Below are 18283 nucleotides of genomic sequence, written 5' to 3' on the forward strand. Positions count from 1 at the left end.
AGGACTGGGTGGGGAGCTCACCAGCAAGTGTCTGGTGGCTGTGTATTACTCTATTGGATACAGGTGGGAGTAGCCTAAAAGAAGCAGCATGGAGACACCACTTATAGGGTCCATCACCTGCTGGGATAGGCAAAGGGGCCGGACTGGGTGCAAGCTGAGAGGCAGGCTGGGACAGGTACCTGGGCCTAGTGGACCACAACATCATAGATTAGCACTAGGAATGTCACCTCTCAGGTGGGGGAAGAACCAGGGCTGGTGCGGGATGTAGAGCGCTACCAGGAAGATGTGGTTGAGCTAACCTTGACAAATCACAAAGTGTTCTTTACCAAAGTCCTGGAGATGGGATGGACTTTCTCTTTTTCCAGAGTTGCCCAAAGTGAGTGGTGCCAGATGGGTGTGGGGACATTCATAAGCCCCTTGTTGAGTGCTTGCTGTGTTGGAGCTCTGCCCAGAGAATGAGAGTATTGCCTCTCTGTAACTATGTGTTGCAGAGATTACGGCTCTAACTGTTTTCTGTGCCTATGCACTGGACAGAAGTTTGGAGTACCCAGCCTTCTTGAAGTCTCTGACTGGCAATCTGGAAGGGGCTCCACCAGAGGATTCAATAGTTCTCCTACGGAACTTCAATTCAATTGTCAGGGATTGAGAAACCTGGAAATGTGGAATGGCCAGCCTGATCTGAACCAGAGTGATGTTTTGTCATTAGACTTCTGTTGTTTGCATGGACTGGAACATAACAAACTCCATGTTTGAACATAAAGTGGCTCATGAGTGTACATGGCAGCAGAACACCTTCTGCCAAAGGGTGAGGATTAACTTTGTTATTGTAATATCAGACCTGCAGCCAGTGTATGTATACATTTAAAAAGTATTGTATTTTATGTCAGCATCTGCCAGTGGGAAATCAGGGTAGAATAGTATGATTGTAATGGTAAGTTAATTTCGCAAGAGGAGTTAATGTTTTCTGAACTTAAGTTGATAAAAATATGTGCATGCATCAGTATCAGCATCAACAATCAGCCAAAGTGAATTCGAAAATATTGGCATATTGGAAGTGCACCCCATGTGTAATATTAATCGTTCATGGAGGCTAAACCTGCCACCCAAGCAACTCATGTAACCAAAGACTGGTCCTATGAATGTTTTTTGAATTGCCACCACTCATGGTAGGTTAATGTTCATATGTAGAACCTCTTGAATTAAAAAAAGATGACTGTGATAAACATTTCAAAAAGATCCCCTTTATGGTTAGAAGAAACCACTTTGACTTTTTTTTTTTTAGATTTTATGGTTACATTGTAACCTTTGTTCTCTGAATGAAGAGACGATCTCTCCACTCTGTTACATATTTCGTATGCATGAGGAATGACCTTACTGCTTGTCAGGGCACATGGATATTTCTTTAAGACACAACTACTTGCCCGGTCGGGCTCAATGGTTTAGCTATAGTGCACATGCTGGTGTGAATTCAGTGACAGTTTGATTGAAGCATGTCTTTGAGAGGCATGAAAGAGCTGGAGAGTTAGTCACTTAACTCAGAGAACCAGGTTTACAACGTAACTGCACGTTCTCTATCGTTTCAAAAAATTTCTCCACTCGATTACATATTACATTAGTACTGGGGAACTCTTTAAGACATCCCGTGAGGAGAAGATGCAGCCCAAAACACAGTATGTGACAAACTATTGGCAAATGTACACTATTCACATACCAAATTGGATAAGGCCCTGCAAAACACATATAGACCGAGGCAGATGAGCTGCTTAGGCCCGTCTATGAGACTCCCTCTTGACATGATGTCCTATCGTGTTCAGAGGCTCCGGCAAATGTGTAACTCTGAGTAAGCGGAAGAGGAGGGTACCAGCTGCCACAGTGCTGCCAGGTTGCCTATTGATAGGCACTGTGGTCACTGTGCTGTCTGTCCTGCTGCCTTTCTGGAGTCAGTAAATTAGTCTCCCTCCTAAAGTCCAGAACAATGCTCAGAAATGTTGCCACCTGGGATGGCCAGAGATTGGTCTTTATGATGTTAACTGCCATCGTGAGCCTTGCATGCGTTCCAAGAGGATAGCCACATGACGTGGCATCACTCCTCTGAGCCCATGCAGACCAGTCTGCACTTGTCACCGACTACCACTGAGGGCGTCAGCTTACTACCGCAAGCAATATGCTTCAGGGGCATTCAGGCATCGGCAGAAAGAGGCTGGCTTCGCTGGAGTAACATGAGAGCCAGAGAGAGACAAATTAATATATCTAACAAAATCTGAACGCAATTAATGCAGTGAGGCTGCCCACAGACAGATGTCCAATCTACCACACAACAGGAAATCGGATTTAATGCTGTAACCCATATATATGGAACTCACTCACTTTTGAAAGTAGTACGGATTGTCACACTACACCCTGACTGAGGTGGAGTTCAAACTATCAGTGAATTCATGCCAGCACAGGTGCTTTATGGGTAAACCGCGGGGCACGACTGAGCAAGCCAGAGTGTCTTAAAATAATATCCACGTCCCTTGATGCGCATGGTGTCATTTACCATACATTAAAAAATACGTAACTGACTGGAGAGTTGAGACGATCGAGGACTACAGTCTCTGATCTGATAACTCATTGTGCAAAGTTTGTATTCCCAACATAGACTATATATAAAGACTGACGACATGACAGCTCCCTAAATGTGAAGCCAACATATCTTGGAAATGGGCACTACCATTTTGTGTGGATGACACCATTTGCAGCCAATTTTGTACAGTGTAGCTGCAATGCTGCTAAACAACCATAGCTGGGGGGGGCAGCTGTCCAGTTATGTTATGTGGACAACCAGTGGCACAGTCTACTACTCTATACATGACACTATAACTGAAAAGCAGCCTCTTATGACTATAATTCATAATTTGCTTTAAGTACACATTTACAGAGAAGCATTTGAAAAAAAAAGAAGGAATTTTTAAGTGAGGAAAAATTATACTGTAATACAAGCTAATAATGCCATACACTGGAGCAGAAAAATGACAGGCATTTATATTTAAAAAATCTAATTGCAAACAGACTTAAAAATCAGATGCAAATCTGTAAAAAGCTGTCACTTCTGCACCTACTATAACAAGATAACTTCATTATGATGTACCAGTAATTACCTTGTAATTACCCATTATTATCCAGTAGACAAAGTAAATGATTGCTGTATTTTAAAATCTAGAACTACAATAAATAATAGTACGATAATAAAACAAGAAAATATACTACACTGTTATAGTTTATCCCGCATGAAGGTAACTGATTAGAATTTTGAAAAGGCATCAATCTGGAATTTGTCACTTTTAATATACTGAGGATATAACAGGAAAAGTATAAGCACAACAACTTGTAAATCGGAAAATCATACTTGACAATGCATGTGAACAAGAGGTGATATTGCATTACCACTTGATTTAAAGTCAACAAAGTGCTCAACCAAGGTGATGTCAGGGTAAATGAAACAAAGTAAAATACAGAATGATGATTGGAAAAGAAAAAAAGAACTTCCATGTATCAAGAATAAACAAAATTTGACATCAAAGCATGTGTTTCTTGCACCACAACTTTTTAAATGGTCACTTTCTACACATGCTGATGACCACTCTAGGACATGCTAATATGCTTTAAAGGCAGGTTCAAAAGAACCACAGTTAGGCTGATTAAAATTGATTCTGTTTGTACCTGGAGATGAGAAGCATTTTAATAAAGCTTGTACAAAATGTCCAGGTTAGGTCATCAATCTCTAACTCAGACAAAGAAATGTTCTTAGAACATCCTATTCTATTTTTACAACCATTTAAAAAGAAATCCAAATGGTGTAAACATAGTGAGGCTTACCTGATCCCTCCTCCGTCACCATGCCCAATCCCTCAGCTTTGTTTTGCCTCTCAAACGCATTTAGATCCAAAACACTAAAACAAAGACAAACATATCGTGACTCACTGACCTGCCTTCCCTCCTGCAGCCTTGGCCAGTACATTGGCATTCAACTCGTTGGCTTTTACATCTAAAAGCTGCTAAAGCCAAAATGCTGTAGAACACCCAGAAATGATTGAAATATTGTATATTTTACCTGAAGTTTCTCCAAAACAGAATGATTATTTGCATTTCTGAAATCACTATATTAATGCATATTGAGAAATTTTACAAAAGTCTTCCAGGTTACTGCTGTGATCTTTCTGGTTTGTTTGGATTTAAGAAGGGAGCAAAGTCCAAGGTTATTGTACCTTACCTGCATGATTGCATGAGACCAGCCAGACTCTGAAAGAAGCCCACATCCTTCTTGTCTTTCAGATAATCCAACATTTTCTGTCAGAGACACACATAAAGACCACAGAGTACAATGGGACAGCTGAGTTATATTTTACACTCAGTTCTTAAGCCAGTACAGAGAATGAACACATTATTCCAACAAACCAAAAGATATGGTGCCATTCCCTTGATAAGACAAGAGTCCCTTTGACAGGGTCACAGGATAAGCTGTTAAGTTTCTAAGGAATACTTGGATTATATTCTGCTAATTGGCCATTTAATTAACAAAAACATAAGTAGCTGAACGTACCTGCTGTACAGTTGAGTTTCCCCCATTGAGAATAGCTATGCCTAGCTTCAGAGTAGACGCTACCATGGGACCCATCTCACCTGAAGGAGAGGATCACACACAGATAATATAACAATACTATCTGCTACTCCTTTATTTACCAAAGGACATGATTGCTACCAGTCCCTGTCTATTCCAACAAAGAATAATTACCTTTTAATAACTATGACCCCACTCTCACACAGACATGACCATAATTAATACAGTAATACAATACAAGGTGTGTCAGAAAAGTTCCAGGACTGGCATCACAAAAGATATATTTCAAATCCAAACTACAAACTACAAGTTTCCCCTTTGAAGTTATCCCCCTGGAGTCTAACACACTTTTCCAGCCTTCTATGCCACGCTGCCATGCACTCTTGGAAGGATTCTTCCAGGATCCTCCTCAGCTCCGTCATCACAGCCATCCTAATGTCGTCCACTTCTTCAAAACGGGTCCCCTTGATGACCCCCTTGAGCTTGGGGAAGAGTCAAAAAACCACATGGAGCCAGGTGGGGTGAGTAGGGAGGTTGCTCCAGCACGGTGATATTCTTCTCAGCCAGGAACTGGAACTTGAAATATATCTTTTGCGACATCAATCCTGGAACTTTCCTGACACACTTTGCGTATGTTTATACTCTTCAAAAATATCAGGTAAAAGTTCAAAGAGTACAGCAAGTGGACTGTGCAGCCCTCTGAGTCATCTAGCAGTTGTTACATATACTACATATAAACTACATAGCAGTGCTACAGTAAGAAGCGGAAGGCAGGACACCACGTGTGACATACCTTTGCTTGCACTGATGGTTTGCAGCACCATCTCAGCAGCTCCACGGTCATGCAGTCGAGCCTGCTGATACAACAGCTTCTGCTTCTCCATCTCCTTCTCCTAATTGTTTAAAACAGGACACAAGTCTGACAGGCAGCAGTTAACCAGTCTAAAGCTAAAATCACTATGGACACTGAAAGACATAAAGAGTCACTGACCACCTACTTCAAAACTCTTCACTTCCCCATCTTCATCCTCTTCATCATGGCAACTCTGAGGAAAGGAACAGTCGTAAAAACAGAAAGGAACATGTAGACAGCAGATGAATGATGTGTAGCAAACAGAAGAATTATCAATATTATTGCAATGCTATGATAAGTGAGTGAATTCAAGTGTAATTCAAAGGCTTTTGGTGCTGGTATTCAGTAGCTTGTACCTTAGCCATGATGTCAGCGTAGGCCATGTAGAGATTGTCCTCATCCAGTTTACTGCAAAAGGAAATCCATACATACATGTTACAACAGGTTTTATTTTTGCTGTGTTAAGAAAAATATTTCACTGTAGCATTGACTAAAATCACTCAGATTATGTTTGTTTCGCACTTGCAGAACAGAAGAGCACTTTTTGCAGTCCTTTGCCCTCTTGTGTTGCAGATTTAATTTTAATAGATCAAAATTGGCCTTTCCCTCAACAATTGACACTCAATAGTCCAATATAAAAGTCAAGAGGAAACATGTTTTATTTCTATTTTTTTTATGGCCTTTTTAATATATTTTTCTGGTCTTTTTGCCTTTATTAGTTAGGATAGTGGGCGAGTGAGACAGGAAAGGGGGGAGAAGAGGGGGGAGGACCTGCAGCAAACTGTCGTGAGCGGGAGTCGAACTCATGAGCATCGGGGAACTACTAATTAAAGTCTAAAACTTGCTGACCTTGTTGCTCTACCATGAAGGCCAAATCAACTGACTGCTGCTGAGATGGCTACTCTTCCAGCAGGTTCTCCAATCTCTGCAAAGGGTGTCTGAAACCCTGTTGCTATTGGGTTCTTTCTCACCTTCCTAACCAAGGACCTACTTTCCCAGTTACTCAGTGTTACTGGACGGCCAACTCTTGGAAGAATACCTAACAAATTTGAAAAAAAATTTAAAAAGTAAAAATAATCAGTTTGTCACGATAGGTTATTAAGTGTAGATTGATGTGAAATTTTGTCAATTTTAAAATTTAATCTGCAACACAATGAAGTGTGAAAAAACTGAAAGGGTCTGAATATTTTCTAAATCTACTGCATCTTATATCTATAAGAACCTACCATTTCTCTGTGAGGGCAGTTCTGCTGAACAGCTGAATGAGCTGATGCAGTGGATCAATGTGTTTCACCCCCTCCTCCTCCTCAGGTGGCTCCAGCTCACCTGGTTTCTGAAATAAACAATCATATAAAATAGGCTTTATGATACACACTAAAAAAAAAACAAAGTTCCCATATCAACCTTTAAAACAAATTTGTCTTCATAGACACAATTCTGCCAGGAGTCAAAATAATTTCATTTGTCCTACCTTTGTACTGAAATAAACTTACCGCCAGGTCCTCTATAAGTTTATCTTCAAAGTAATGTTCCTCCGCCTCAATCCAAGACTTCTCATAGCCCTGCAGGAACAAGTTTACAGCCCGGTGCCTAGTTTGAGAGAGATACAGGTATAATGAATAAAGGAATAAAAATATTTAGGATGTTTTTACAATATACCAGAATTAAAGCACACAGTGGGGTCCAAAAATCTGAGTCCCCCAGTGAACTAAGTTGAGCTTTGAGGTTTGCTCAGGGCCATTACCATCAGTAAGTACTCTGTTGCTGGAAGCAAGCAATGTCCTGCCAGAAACTTATGGCACATCTACATTTAAATCAACTGAACAATGACTGCAAGTTTATTTAGTTGAAAAAACCTTCTGATTAGTCGATCAAACACGAGTGTCAATGTCACAGATTTGCTTTAGTTTGATTGCAGATTTCAAAATGATGTCGAATCTTAAAATATATTTCTTCATTTTGCATGTCAGAACTTCAGCAAACTTTGTCATTATTCCCAGGTTTACACAAAATATGATCCCTCCACATGTCTCCACTGAGTTGTGCACATGTGGGTGCAGAACTTACCTGGGGAGGTTATAGAGTGGTGCCATCCTGAAGCAAGCGACCACGGCTCTCTTCCTCTGTTTAGACAACAGCTTGTGCCACACGGCCTTCTTACTGCGCTGAGGATGCTCAACCTAAAGACACAAACTGAACCCCTCAGTACAGAAAAATTTAAGATGATGTAGCTCACCATCTGAAGCCCACACTTTCCACATCTCTAGGACAACTAGTTACAGAGGTGTGGCAGAATTTAAAATTGTTTGTGTGTGCGTGTGTGTGTGTCTGTGTGTTGGGGTAGCTTCAGCAATGACCAATCACATCAGCTCTTGTAAGAGGAGAGTGCTGGCCTGCTTCTATTCAGAAAGCTGTACTCTAGAAGTAGCAGATATACAGCAGGTCCACTCAAATATCATGACACAAACCTGGTCCAGGTGGAAGAGGACATGAGCGATGTCCAGGACTCTTTCAACGGTCTTCTCTGGGTCTGAGCTATCCTCATAGTGGTTAGGGAGGTCTCTGTACAGAGCCATCTGCCAGCGAATAGCTGGGTCCTCCAGCTGTACAAGACACACAGACAAACTGCATGTCTACGTGTGTTGAAGTTGAGCACCTCTGAATACTCTAGTCAAATATACATATACATGTACTTTAACTAGACTGCAAAACAAAAGTAAACAAACTTGAAATACTGCTTTGCATTTTGCCTCAGCCAACCAGTCAAGTTGCAGTTCACATCCACATCTGTCCAGACTCATATAATACATGCAGTGAAGACTCTAAAGGTATTAATAGGTGGACACCCAAAATTTGTGTCACCAGTTCAGTATCTGACCTGTATGGTCACAGTATTCCCTTTTGTTCTTGAGTTATGCCACGGAATAATGGCCAGAAAAATCTGACCATTAATGTCACAGTGAAGTTGACTTGTGGATATCCTTTTGGATTGAAAATCACAATTGTTAGACATTTGTAGGAATTTGAGCAATAGTTAGCTGATGAGAATACCTTGGATGTAAACATAAAAAATTGACAACATCTTGAGTTTTCCTCAAATACATTTGAGTGCCTTGACCTTGCTACAGTCACAAGGTCAAGTATGAACTTGTGAAGATGCAAATTAATTGCTGTCTATGGCCTCGTTAAAGTTGTCTGAATTAGAAAAGCATTTTTACCTTTCCTTGTAAATGCAGATTGTTCCTGATGATCTCTCGAACTTCATCCTCGGTATCTTTCTGTTGTAGAGAAGAGGCAAATCCAATGATTAACAGGTCTTGAAGATCTCATTGATAATTTGAATCTTTTCTGGGAGTCTGCATTATTTTGTAGCACATCACTTCTGTTTGTATGCAGTAATTTTGACACGATACATTTCTTGTGTTTTTAGCAATATTTAACACATTTTCAGATTACTGTTTAGATTGATGATAACAGTATAGATTCACCACAGAAATACAATACTTAGTGCCACAACTTAATTGTTGCATGCATTTCTTCACACACTGGAGCAGTACAATGGAGTGAAGTTATCACATAACGGACAGCTATTTTCATCATCTACTAAATGAACGTTGCTTTTGTTGCTACCTGAGTAAAGCGGTTCTTAGCCAGTGTGATGAGCTCCTGTTCTCCTGGAGCACAGATGTTGAGTCCTACAGGCAGCAGACGCTTCAGAGTAGCAACAATGAGGCTCGTCTGCATCGTGTAGCGATCACCCTTCCTCTTCATCTTCTTCCTCTCCTGGTCTGAAACTATTCCCTAATACAAAGTCAAACATCAGAGGGAAAATAAAGCACTCAAGTATTTTTTTTAATCATTGCAATATAATTGTGATTCATATATTTCTTTTCAAAACAACATTTTTTTGGCACATTGTACTCCAAAGAGTCATTTTAATGTACTTCCTGCCTATACATATGTCCATACCTTAGACATCTTACACTTAGTGTCAGTGATGAGGAAGGACATGTTGTTGATTTCATTCTGGACCACAAAATTCTGTTCCTCTCTCTTGAAGTTCTGCATAAAGAAGACAACACAAGTCATTCACTCATTTTAAAGTCATATTGGTTTACTGTACTGTTGGTGTCTTACATTTGCTCTCTCTAAACCACCACCTTTTATTAGACTATATAACATTTACTTACATTATGGAGCCTCTGGTCTGGTGCTCCTTTGAGAACTTTACCCTGAGATATTTTAAATTGCATGTTTTTGTGTTACTCTGCATTCTCCTCAGTCATTTTCTTACATGAGACTTGGCCCAGAAGATGAAAACCTCAGCCACCATTCTGAAAAGCTCCTCCGCCTCTGCGTTGGATTCTTTCAGCCATCTGGCCCTGTCAATATATCACATTGACATATATCAATATATCATTCTTTCTCCTAGGATGCAGCTTGTAGTAAGCAAGTATCTGCAGGACAATCTTACAGTAATTCATTTATATAATTATTTAGTAATCATAACACTCATTGTGATGTAAGTCATAGTTTGAGTCAGTATAAGCACTAAAGCTTGACACTGTCCAATCAAAGCACTGTACCTGTTGTAGTCAACAAATCGTATGAGGAGAGGGTAGAAGGCATACAGGTCTCTGACCAGTATGGTGAACTGGTCCATGATGAGAAGCTCTGTCTCTGACATCTCACCCCTCCCCTCTGCCTTGCTGTGTTCTTCATCCATCAGCACAACTGCTGCTTTCTACAAAACACAGAGATAAATGTTCTGTCCAATGCTGTACCCTATGTGCTTTATTATTATTAGTAGTAGTAGTAATACTATTTTTATCATGTGGAACACCTGTAGGGTATGTTATTTTTATTTTTAAAGCTTGCTGCTAGATGTTTGTAGATGGAAGTCAAAGCAAATATTTGATAGTAATAAGTCTCAGTTAAGAATATCTAAATCCAATATGCTTAGAATTGAGCAAGAAATATTAGAAAGTTTCGAATAGCAGACACTCGTGTTTTATATTCTTACGATCAAATCAGTTATACCATGTGCAAGATACTTGGTGAATTCTCTTTTATGTGGTTGCTACAACACAGAAAACATGATTACGTTGCAAAAAGATGACACTTACTTTTTTGAGTTTTTCCATCAGAGGCAGAAAGTGGGTCTTCAACAGCTGGGCTTTGGCTTTGCTGATAATTGGCTGAGAGAAGACTGGGGGGCATTGACAGAGATGGAGTTAAATTAAGCAAAAAACATTTAAAATGAAATTCCATAATGTGAATGTCTGTGTTGAGACATATAACTGTACAAAAATGGAGGCACAGCCAGTAAAAGGAGAACTATTAAAAAGTAACCTGCTGCGAAATGAATTTGGACTGATCAAACCTCTCCCTAATGGTAATAAGTAATGGATGAACATCATAAAGTAAGCCTTTTTCACATCTGCAATTTTGTGAAAGTTTGGCCATTTTTTTATTTACAAAAAATGATGCAGAATGTATTCACGTCTTCATCGCTAGTCCTCTAAAAAAAAAAAAAACCTTCAATTCATCTAGAACTTGACTGCCAGGCTCCCACAGTAAAACATTAGTATTGTTTTTAAAATATAAAAATACAATTTTTTGCCCTGACACCTAAAACCTCAAACCCTTTACCAGCTGAGATTAAAACGGCAACCTCAAGGAGCACGGTCAAGAGACAAGTAAAAACTGACCTGAACAAAAACCAGCCTTGGATTAATTTCCTGCCCAACATTTATTTATTTCTATTTATTCTACTAATGCCTTTTTTTTAAGCTTGTTTTATTTTTGCTTGGCGTGTACACCTCTGTAAATGTCAACAATTGTATAAAAAGTTCTTTCAAATAAATAAACCTTAACTTAAACACCTAAACTGCCTAAAGTTCTGCACAATATATATATATATATATACATATATGTAGCCCCCTGCTATAAACCTTGCATTTTTAAAAGTTCCCATGAACTCATAGTGGTACTTTAAAGTTCCATTTGGAGTTTTATTCATAGCAAATATGGTATGTGTTGATGCCGATTTTGATGGACATGTAAATTCTTTTGCAAACATTTTATGAGACGGAATTGCATTCAACACACATGTTAGAGCTCAAAGATACTAACAATGTGTTTGGTGGGATACAGTCAGTGTAAATATTAGTTGATTGTTGCAAACAAAACTTCACACAGTAGTTCTATGATTTAAAACAAAATGAAGAATACTGCAGAGCAGGAGCAGAGATCAAATTTGAAAGATTATTCTGTTGCTCAGTGATAACCAGCATGCGGACATGTTTACCAGCCAGTCTCTTCATCCAGGCCCCCTCATCTATTCCCAGATTGTTGTAGATGATCTTCAGAATGTTTCCAAGCAGAGTGTTCATGTGTTCAGAGGTCACAGAGGTGCAGCAGCTGTCGGCTTTGTCTGGGTGACTCTCTGGTCCATGTTCCCACCAGTGAGACATGTAGCTGCACAACATGGGCAGCACCACCTACAATGAAAACAAACAAACAAACAAACAAAAACATACTGAAGGCTTCTCATTAATATTCAATCGACAATAAATCACACAAAACAGACATTGTATCAACACAAACTGGGTTTAATATACAAAGACTTTGAACATGTCTAATTTCAAATCAGCAATGGCTCAGTCCACGTCATTTCAGGACACAGACTAAATTCTCTCTAGTGGACCCAAATGATCGATTGGCTAAATATACTGAGTAAAACAGTCTGATGAAACAGACTGAAGATGAGGAGATTAATCCTCTATTTACCTGTAGGGGCATAGGAAGTATTTACCTTGTATGCCTATGTGTGTGTCATCTAGTCACTGCTGGTGGTTGTGAGGGGGTGTGTCTGTGTGTGTGTGTGTAGGTGTGTGTGTGTGTGTGTGTGTGTGTGTGTGTGAGACCATTTAAGAACTTAGCAGTAGTGGAAAACCATGCAGTACTGAAGGACTAATTTTAATTCGAAAGCTCTGGTTATAGGACAAAAAGCGACGTGCCTCTACTGTGGATGAGTCTGTGGTGAGAAGAGGCACCCTAAGGAAACTAAATCTAAATTGATATGGGTACTAATATATAAATAAAAATAAGTTTGTTAGTGAGTTACCTCCATGACGTGGGGCATCTGAGTATATCTCATGCCAGACTCTGCCAGCTCCATGATCTCTTCCAGAGATTTCTCTAAGTTTGGGATCAGAGGACAAACTTCCTCAACCTGCCCCGAAAGACCTAGAGCTGAGATGTGGAAAGAGAGGTGTACTTAATCCATGAATGAATATATTAAGAATATTCAGGGAAAAACCCACAGTTTTTTTTTTGTTTGTTTGTTTGTTTTGTTTTTCGGTTAGAGATGAAAACACAAAACCTGCTGTTGAAACTGTCAAGACATATGGAGACACATGACAAAATCAGTTTATGATTATATAGATTATCATACTTTACATTGTGAGTAAATGTGATGTTATTTCAAAAATGCAGTGCTCAACATAGTTTTACACTGATTGAAGCACACATTTTTCAGATTTAATTAATTTAATTATGTATTATACTATATTTAGTCATTAGTTACAAGGGGTTGCTCGCTTTTCTATTTTTTTTTTTCTTTTTTTAACAATTAGAGCTACATGGTTTCAGATTTTGTGAAAGACAGCAACAGGTACACCTGTAGTGTATAACTCTGGAATCTTAGAGCTGCATATAAATGTACTTTTAAAAAAAAATACAGTTACCTCCAGTTACTGGACTGCTAACATGCAAACTACGTACCTCCTCTGTCTTTACTTCCTTTGCTGTTATAGATGGAGAAGCTGTTAAACTTGTTGATATGAGGCTCGAGGAAGGCAACAGGAAAGGCTGCTGAGAAGGCAGCTAAACACTTTCCCAATGCTGGACGCTGCCTGGAAAGGAAAGGAAAGGAAAGGAAAAGAAAGGAAAGGAAAGGAAAGGAAAGGAAAAGAAAGGAAAGGAAAGGAGACACACAGAAAGGAAAGGAAAGGAAAGGAAAAGAAAGGAAAGGAAAGGAAAGGAAAGGAAAGGACAAACAGGAGCAGCAATGGTTATTGTAAATATCAAAAATCAGTTTCTTTGTTTATTACACAATTCATTACAGACTTTCAAAAGTAGTGATATAGATAACATAGTGTTATTGTTTGGATGTCCTTTTTGTTTTGTTTGTTTTTTAGGGCTGGATCAGACAGGAAGTTGGGAGACATAAAGCTCAGGGATACATACAATCGATTCCGGTGAGTAACACAGAAATGAAACCTAACTTTTGTTTGTGTACATCAAAACTGCATGTGGCAGCTTTAAAGACTGCTGTCCTATCACATGTAATTTACCTCTCTACATAGATGCTTTTGTTGGTTCCCAGAAAGTAGAGGCTGTTGAGGATTCTGTAGCAGGAGACCTGGACATCATCCACTGAAGCAAGAGAGACAAACATGTTGGAAATCTGACATTATCCTCAAACTTCAATAACTCATTGGCAGTACTCACGTATGAGGTCTTCTCCAAACAGGTTCTGTCCAATGTGTTCAAACAGGGAGGAGAGGACAGGCAGCAGGGCGAATGTGGTGTAGTTGATGATTTGGGTGACACCTCGTGGCTGCTCTCTGCTGTGAGTGAACTGACCAAGCTTCAGGTTCCCTTGAGTCTTCTCCAAATCCTCGGCCGCACTGTCGAAGTATGACCGCAAAGCCGCCTTCACTGACTCCAGGCCAGTCTTCATCACTGTTCTGATTAAGTTAGGTTTTACATTATTATCTTGACAAGAGACAGATGTTTCAACCAACTGCATTTAATAAGCACCACAAGAAAATGCCCAGGACATCCTACTAGTTTAATGAATGAAACACTCTTGGAAAATAAAGCAAGAGAAAAGACAAAACTGAAAATGCTAAACTGTCATATCCAGTGATGGGAATAATGGCGTTACTAACAGTGCTATTTTTTTCAGTAATGGGTAATCTAACTAATTACTATTTCCATCGTTACAACGCCGTTACCATTATCGACAATTAAATGGGGTGCGTTGTAAACTAAAGCTGCTCATTGAAGTTCTTATCATCCGACTTGGCTCTCAGCCACAGAAGCTGCAAAGCTATTCACTTTTTTCTTGCTTTCATGGTAAGCCAATCAGAGGCAGTTTTCACCTTACACACAAACCACACACGCACACAGCAGCCCCACACACCCAAACTAGCAGGTAAGATGAAGCAATGGCGAGTCTGGAGGAATGCACGGATGGATGAGCATGAGGAAAGAGCATCTATATGGATAGATGAATGAATGAATCAGTGAATGTTTAGGAGCTACAGTTGGATTTGTCCAAGAAATTCATATTTTCAGAACGATGTTAAAAGTACTGCATATTGTTAAACTGTTTCTTTTCTCTTTAATAAAATACTTCTGTTCCGGCTACAGCTGCTAGTGTGATTTGGCTAGTGTTATGCCGTCATGAAGTTCTGTTCACGTCATCACCAGTTTGATTACACTCACACAATGCAATAATAAAGTGCAGAGCCACATCAGTTCAAGTCATGGCCAGCTGCATGTTTGCAGTGGTAGTTGGAAAGCATTACACTATAGTTTCAGGACTTTTCTTAAAATGATACCAACAACTGCTTTGGTAATGGCCATGTTTGGAATGTGTAACAATGCCAGTTGGAATAGCACAGCTCAAGGTTCTCTAATGTTGTAATCTTAGCAACCTTAAAAAAAACACAATATGTATACCTGAAGTTTACCCTCTACGTTAACATAACCACACTGGACGCACCAATAAAAGAAACAAAAACAGTAAATATAGAACCCAACAAATTCCAGCCAGAGGAAAATATCAATATGAACATCTATAGCCACTTTTGTTACAGTGGGGCTCAAAAAGATGCTGCTTCCTTTAGCAATATCATATTTATCAAATTAGCAGTCTACACCACATGCAAAGTGGCTAATGCTGGGTCCAATGTGGTGTTATATGTGCACACATACTCCTCCAATTACTCTAAGTCATATGTACATGAATACATTCTTAGGATGGCTTGAAATATTTAATGTACTGATAGACAAAAAAAGAATTGACAAACTGGCCAGGTGTGAATGACCTACTTCAACATAACAATCACCAATGGCATACACATCATCCCACGTTAACCTCCTGGGGTCCATTTCAAAGCAGGTTTAGTGAAAACTCTGAGTCTGTTAACCCTGAAATGAGGGAAACTCAGAGTTTTCCATTTCACAAAGGGAGATAACTCAAACCAGAGGAAGAGGGGTAGTCTGGTTCACAGAGAGAGGTAACTTAAGGTCTCGGTCAGTTACCATAGTAACAGACTCTATGAACCTAACATGGTCGAGACCAGGTTTTTCTCAATGAACCTCGAGTTTCTCTCCGTCTCCGCCCTCTTTTAGCCACACACGCCATTTGATTTCCTCACTCATTCATTCAGTCAGCAGGCGAGTTTGGCGTAGCCTAGTTCTGCCGTCTGTCAAAAATCATTAAAAAAAATCACAGTCAGTAGGCTGTATTGAAGTCCATTAGGCACAGTAGGAGGCGACTTTTTTCACTAGCATGGCATGGCTTTTTAATAACGATCCCATGGAGGAAGGTGCAGCATTACTGCACAGAGAATTAAATATTCGTCGGGAGACGGTTATCAGACCACGCATAGATGTTCTAGCATTTCCAGACAGTTATCTTTTTGAGCGGTACCGTTTCACGTCACGGTCTCTCATCTACATACAACCTAATCCATTCTTACATGTGCAGTATTACCAACCATAGTCATGGCCCCACATCCCAGCAGATATTGTGTGTTGCTCTGCGTTTCTTTGCGAAAGGGAAGTTTTTTGTACAATGTCTGAGATGCAGAGCCCTTGAGTAAGGTAAGTGTATGCAGGGCGGTCAGAAAAGTGTGCCTCACCCTGAAATGGCTTTTACTCATCTTTGTTGTTTTCCCTGGACATAAACCTGTCAGAGCCATCAAGGAGGAGATCCACAGGATTGCAGGTGAATGATGTAGAGATCTGTTCAGTTAATTTTAAATGATATTCTGTTGATGACATTGTGCTGCAACCTCAGACTTGAACAATGTCTTTATATTAAAATAAATTAATAGGCTACCATTCAAGGAGTTTCCCCCTGTAATATTATTGTGATTGCAAAGGACGACATTTAAACTTATGCACTGACCCGAGCAGCAATGTTCGTCACACCATCTCCCTCTGTTTTGCAGCTGCAGCAGTGTTACACTTCTTTCTAAAAACATGTTCAAACTCGCCGTATGAGCGCATTAAGATTTCCAATTCTAGTTTGGGGGGGGAACGCAGTCCTCCTTTTCCTTGTTGCCATGGTGAGGCATTGAATCTGGGCTCCATTGATGCTGGCTTTTAATAGTCGTGGTGCACGTGCTTAACTCCAGGTGAAACTACTCTGAGCTGATTAAACTAACTCAAATCCGCTGTTCTGGAACCAGAAACTCAGAGTTTCCTGTCTCAGAATTCAGGACTAGACTCAGAGTTTGTTGAACCTGCTTTGTGAAATGGACCCCTGGTGTCATGACAACCGGTAAACAGACACACAGAAATCCAGGTTCATCTCTTCTCTCACCTGGCATCCAGGCTTTGTCCCAGTATTTGCAGGCAGTTGACTATGGATGTGGCATTGTTACCTGAACAGCAGAGATCACATGATAAACAAAAAACAAACAACTGAATTCACAGAAAGAGCAGAGTTGGCAGTCATGTCTGTCTTGCAAAAGTTAAGCACAAAAGCATACTAAGACAACAACACTACACTCGTTTACATCAGTAGGGGTTGTCTGTATGAAATCACATCCACCAGATTTGTGTTGTTGTGACTGACACAGCATATTCAAATGAAAAAGATGTTCCTTTTAAATTAAAAGTTTGAAAGTGTGGAAGACAGCATGCCACTCTTATTAACTCCAGGCCATTTTATTGAGCCTTGGGTAATGTGCAGCAATATTTTTTTCAGTTCTGATGGCCTGACCAATAACCAATGTCTTTCCTTTCTCCAATGCGCCTGTTTCATGCAATATTAGTTTTTAGTTTCCAGATGTGGAACATCTTTTTACTGCAAGGACACGGTGGAATTCAACACCACACACCACACACAGCTGTTGAGCAAAGGATGGGCATACAAACACTCACAATACCATGCATGCACACATCGAAGAGAACAGATACTTTGGTACCATGTCAATGAAACAATTCTGAAAACATGGCCATATTGTCACCATATTGAAAGTACTTTGGACCTCCAGAGTACTTTGAGAAAATCCATTTTACATGTATAAAGATGTCATCCAACAAGTTAGTTACACTCTCCTTACCAAATAAGGATATCCTATGTCTGACAAGAACTCCCAGTTTGCAGAAAAGACTGAAAAGATTCAATGACAGGAGATAGAGAGAGAAGCAGAAGAAGATAAAAGAAAGGTGTGAGACAATCAGATGAGGAAAAGTTGAGGAGAGCTGGCTCAGTTGCTGTCATACACAGAAACACTAGTCTTCAACATACAGTTAAGGTTTCATTTCATATTTCAGCAATAATGCATGACAAAGTTGTATACCCTACAGTAGTCTTGCTGCCACACTCACCTTGTCACCATCTCCTTCTCCTTGTTGGAGGCATGGCCACCACTGCTGATTGGATGGATGGCTGTGGACAGGAAGTACAGCCTGTGGTTTTTAAAGTACTGATCCACCAAAGGCAAGACAACCTGGGGGTAAAATGTCCCATACACACATTGTCAGTACAGAAAAGAGGATTTTTTGCTTCAATTTAT

The 18283-nt window shown here is 39.8% G+C and overlaps 1 protein-coding gene across 1 annotated transcript in view; it reads right to left on the reverse strand.

The window, feature by feature from the left end:
- ryr2a (ryanodine receptor 2a (cardiac)) overlaps positions 1-18283 on the reverse strand; it is a 173064-nt gene that overhangs the window by 27655 nt on the left and 127126 nt on the right. Inside the window, 24 exon segments of the mRNA XM_008297199.1 lie at positions 3859-3932; positions 4253-4329; positions 4583-4662; positions 5394-5493; positions 5599-5646; positions 5810-5861; positions 6680-6786; positions 6947-7043; positions 7521-7684; positions 7922-8056; positions 8672-8731; positions 9084-9254; positions 9423-9515; positions 9748-9835; positions 10040-10197; positions 10580-10662; positions 11764-11956; positions 12583-12710; positions 13242-13372; positions 13814-13895; positions 13971-14209; positions 17083-17143; positions 17828-17877; positions 18096-18217. Coding sequence (XP_008295421.1) covers positions 3859-3932; positions 4253-4329; positions 4583-4662; positions 5394-5493; positions 5599-5646; positions 5810-5861; positions 6680-6786; positions 6947-7043; positions 7521-7684; positions 7922-8056; positions 8672-8731; positions 9084-9254; positions 9423-9515; positions 9748-9835; positions 10040-10197; positions 10580-10662; positions 11764-11956; positions 12583-12710; positions 13242-13372; positions 13814-13895; positions 13971-14209; positions 17083-17143; positions 17828-17877; positions 18096-18217 — 2593 coding nt within the window.

The sequence above is a fragment of the Stegastes partitus genome, unplaced genomic scaffold (assembly GCF_000690725.1).
Source record: "Stegastes partitus isolate 25-593 unplaced genomic scaffold, Stegastes_partitus-1.0.2 Scaffold1197, whole genome shotgun sequence".
NCBI classification, from domain to species: Eukaryota; Metazoa; Chordata; class Actinopteri; family Pomacentridae; genus Stegastes; species Stegastes partitus.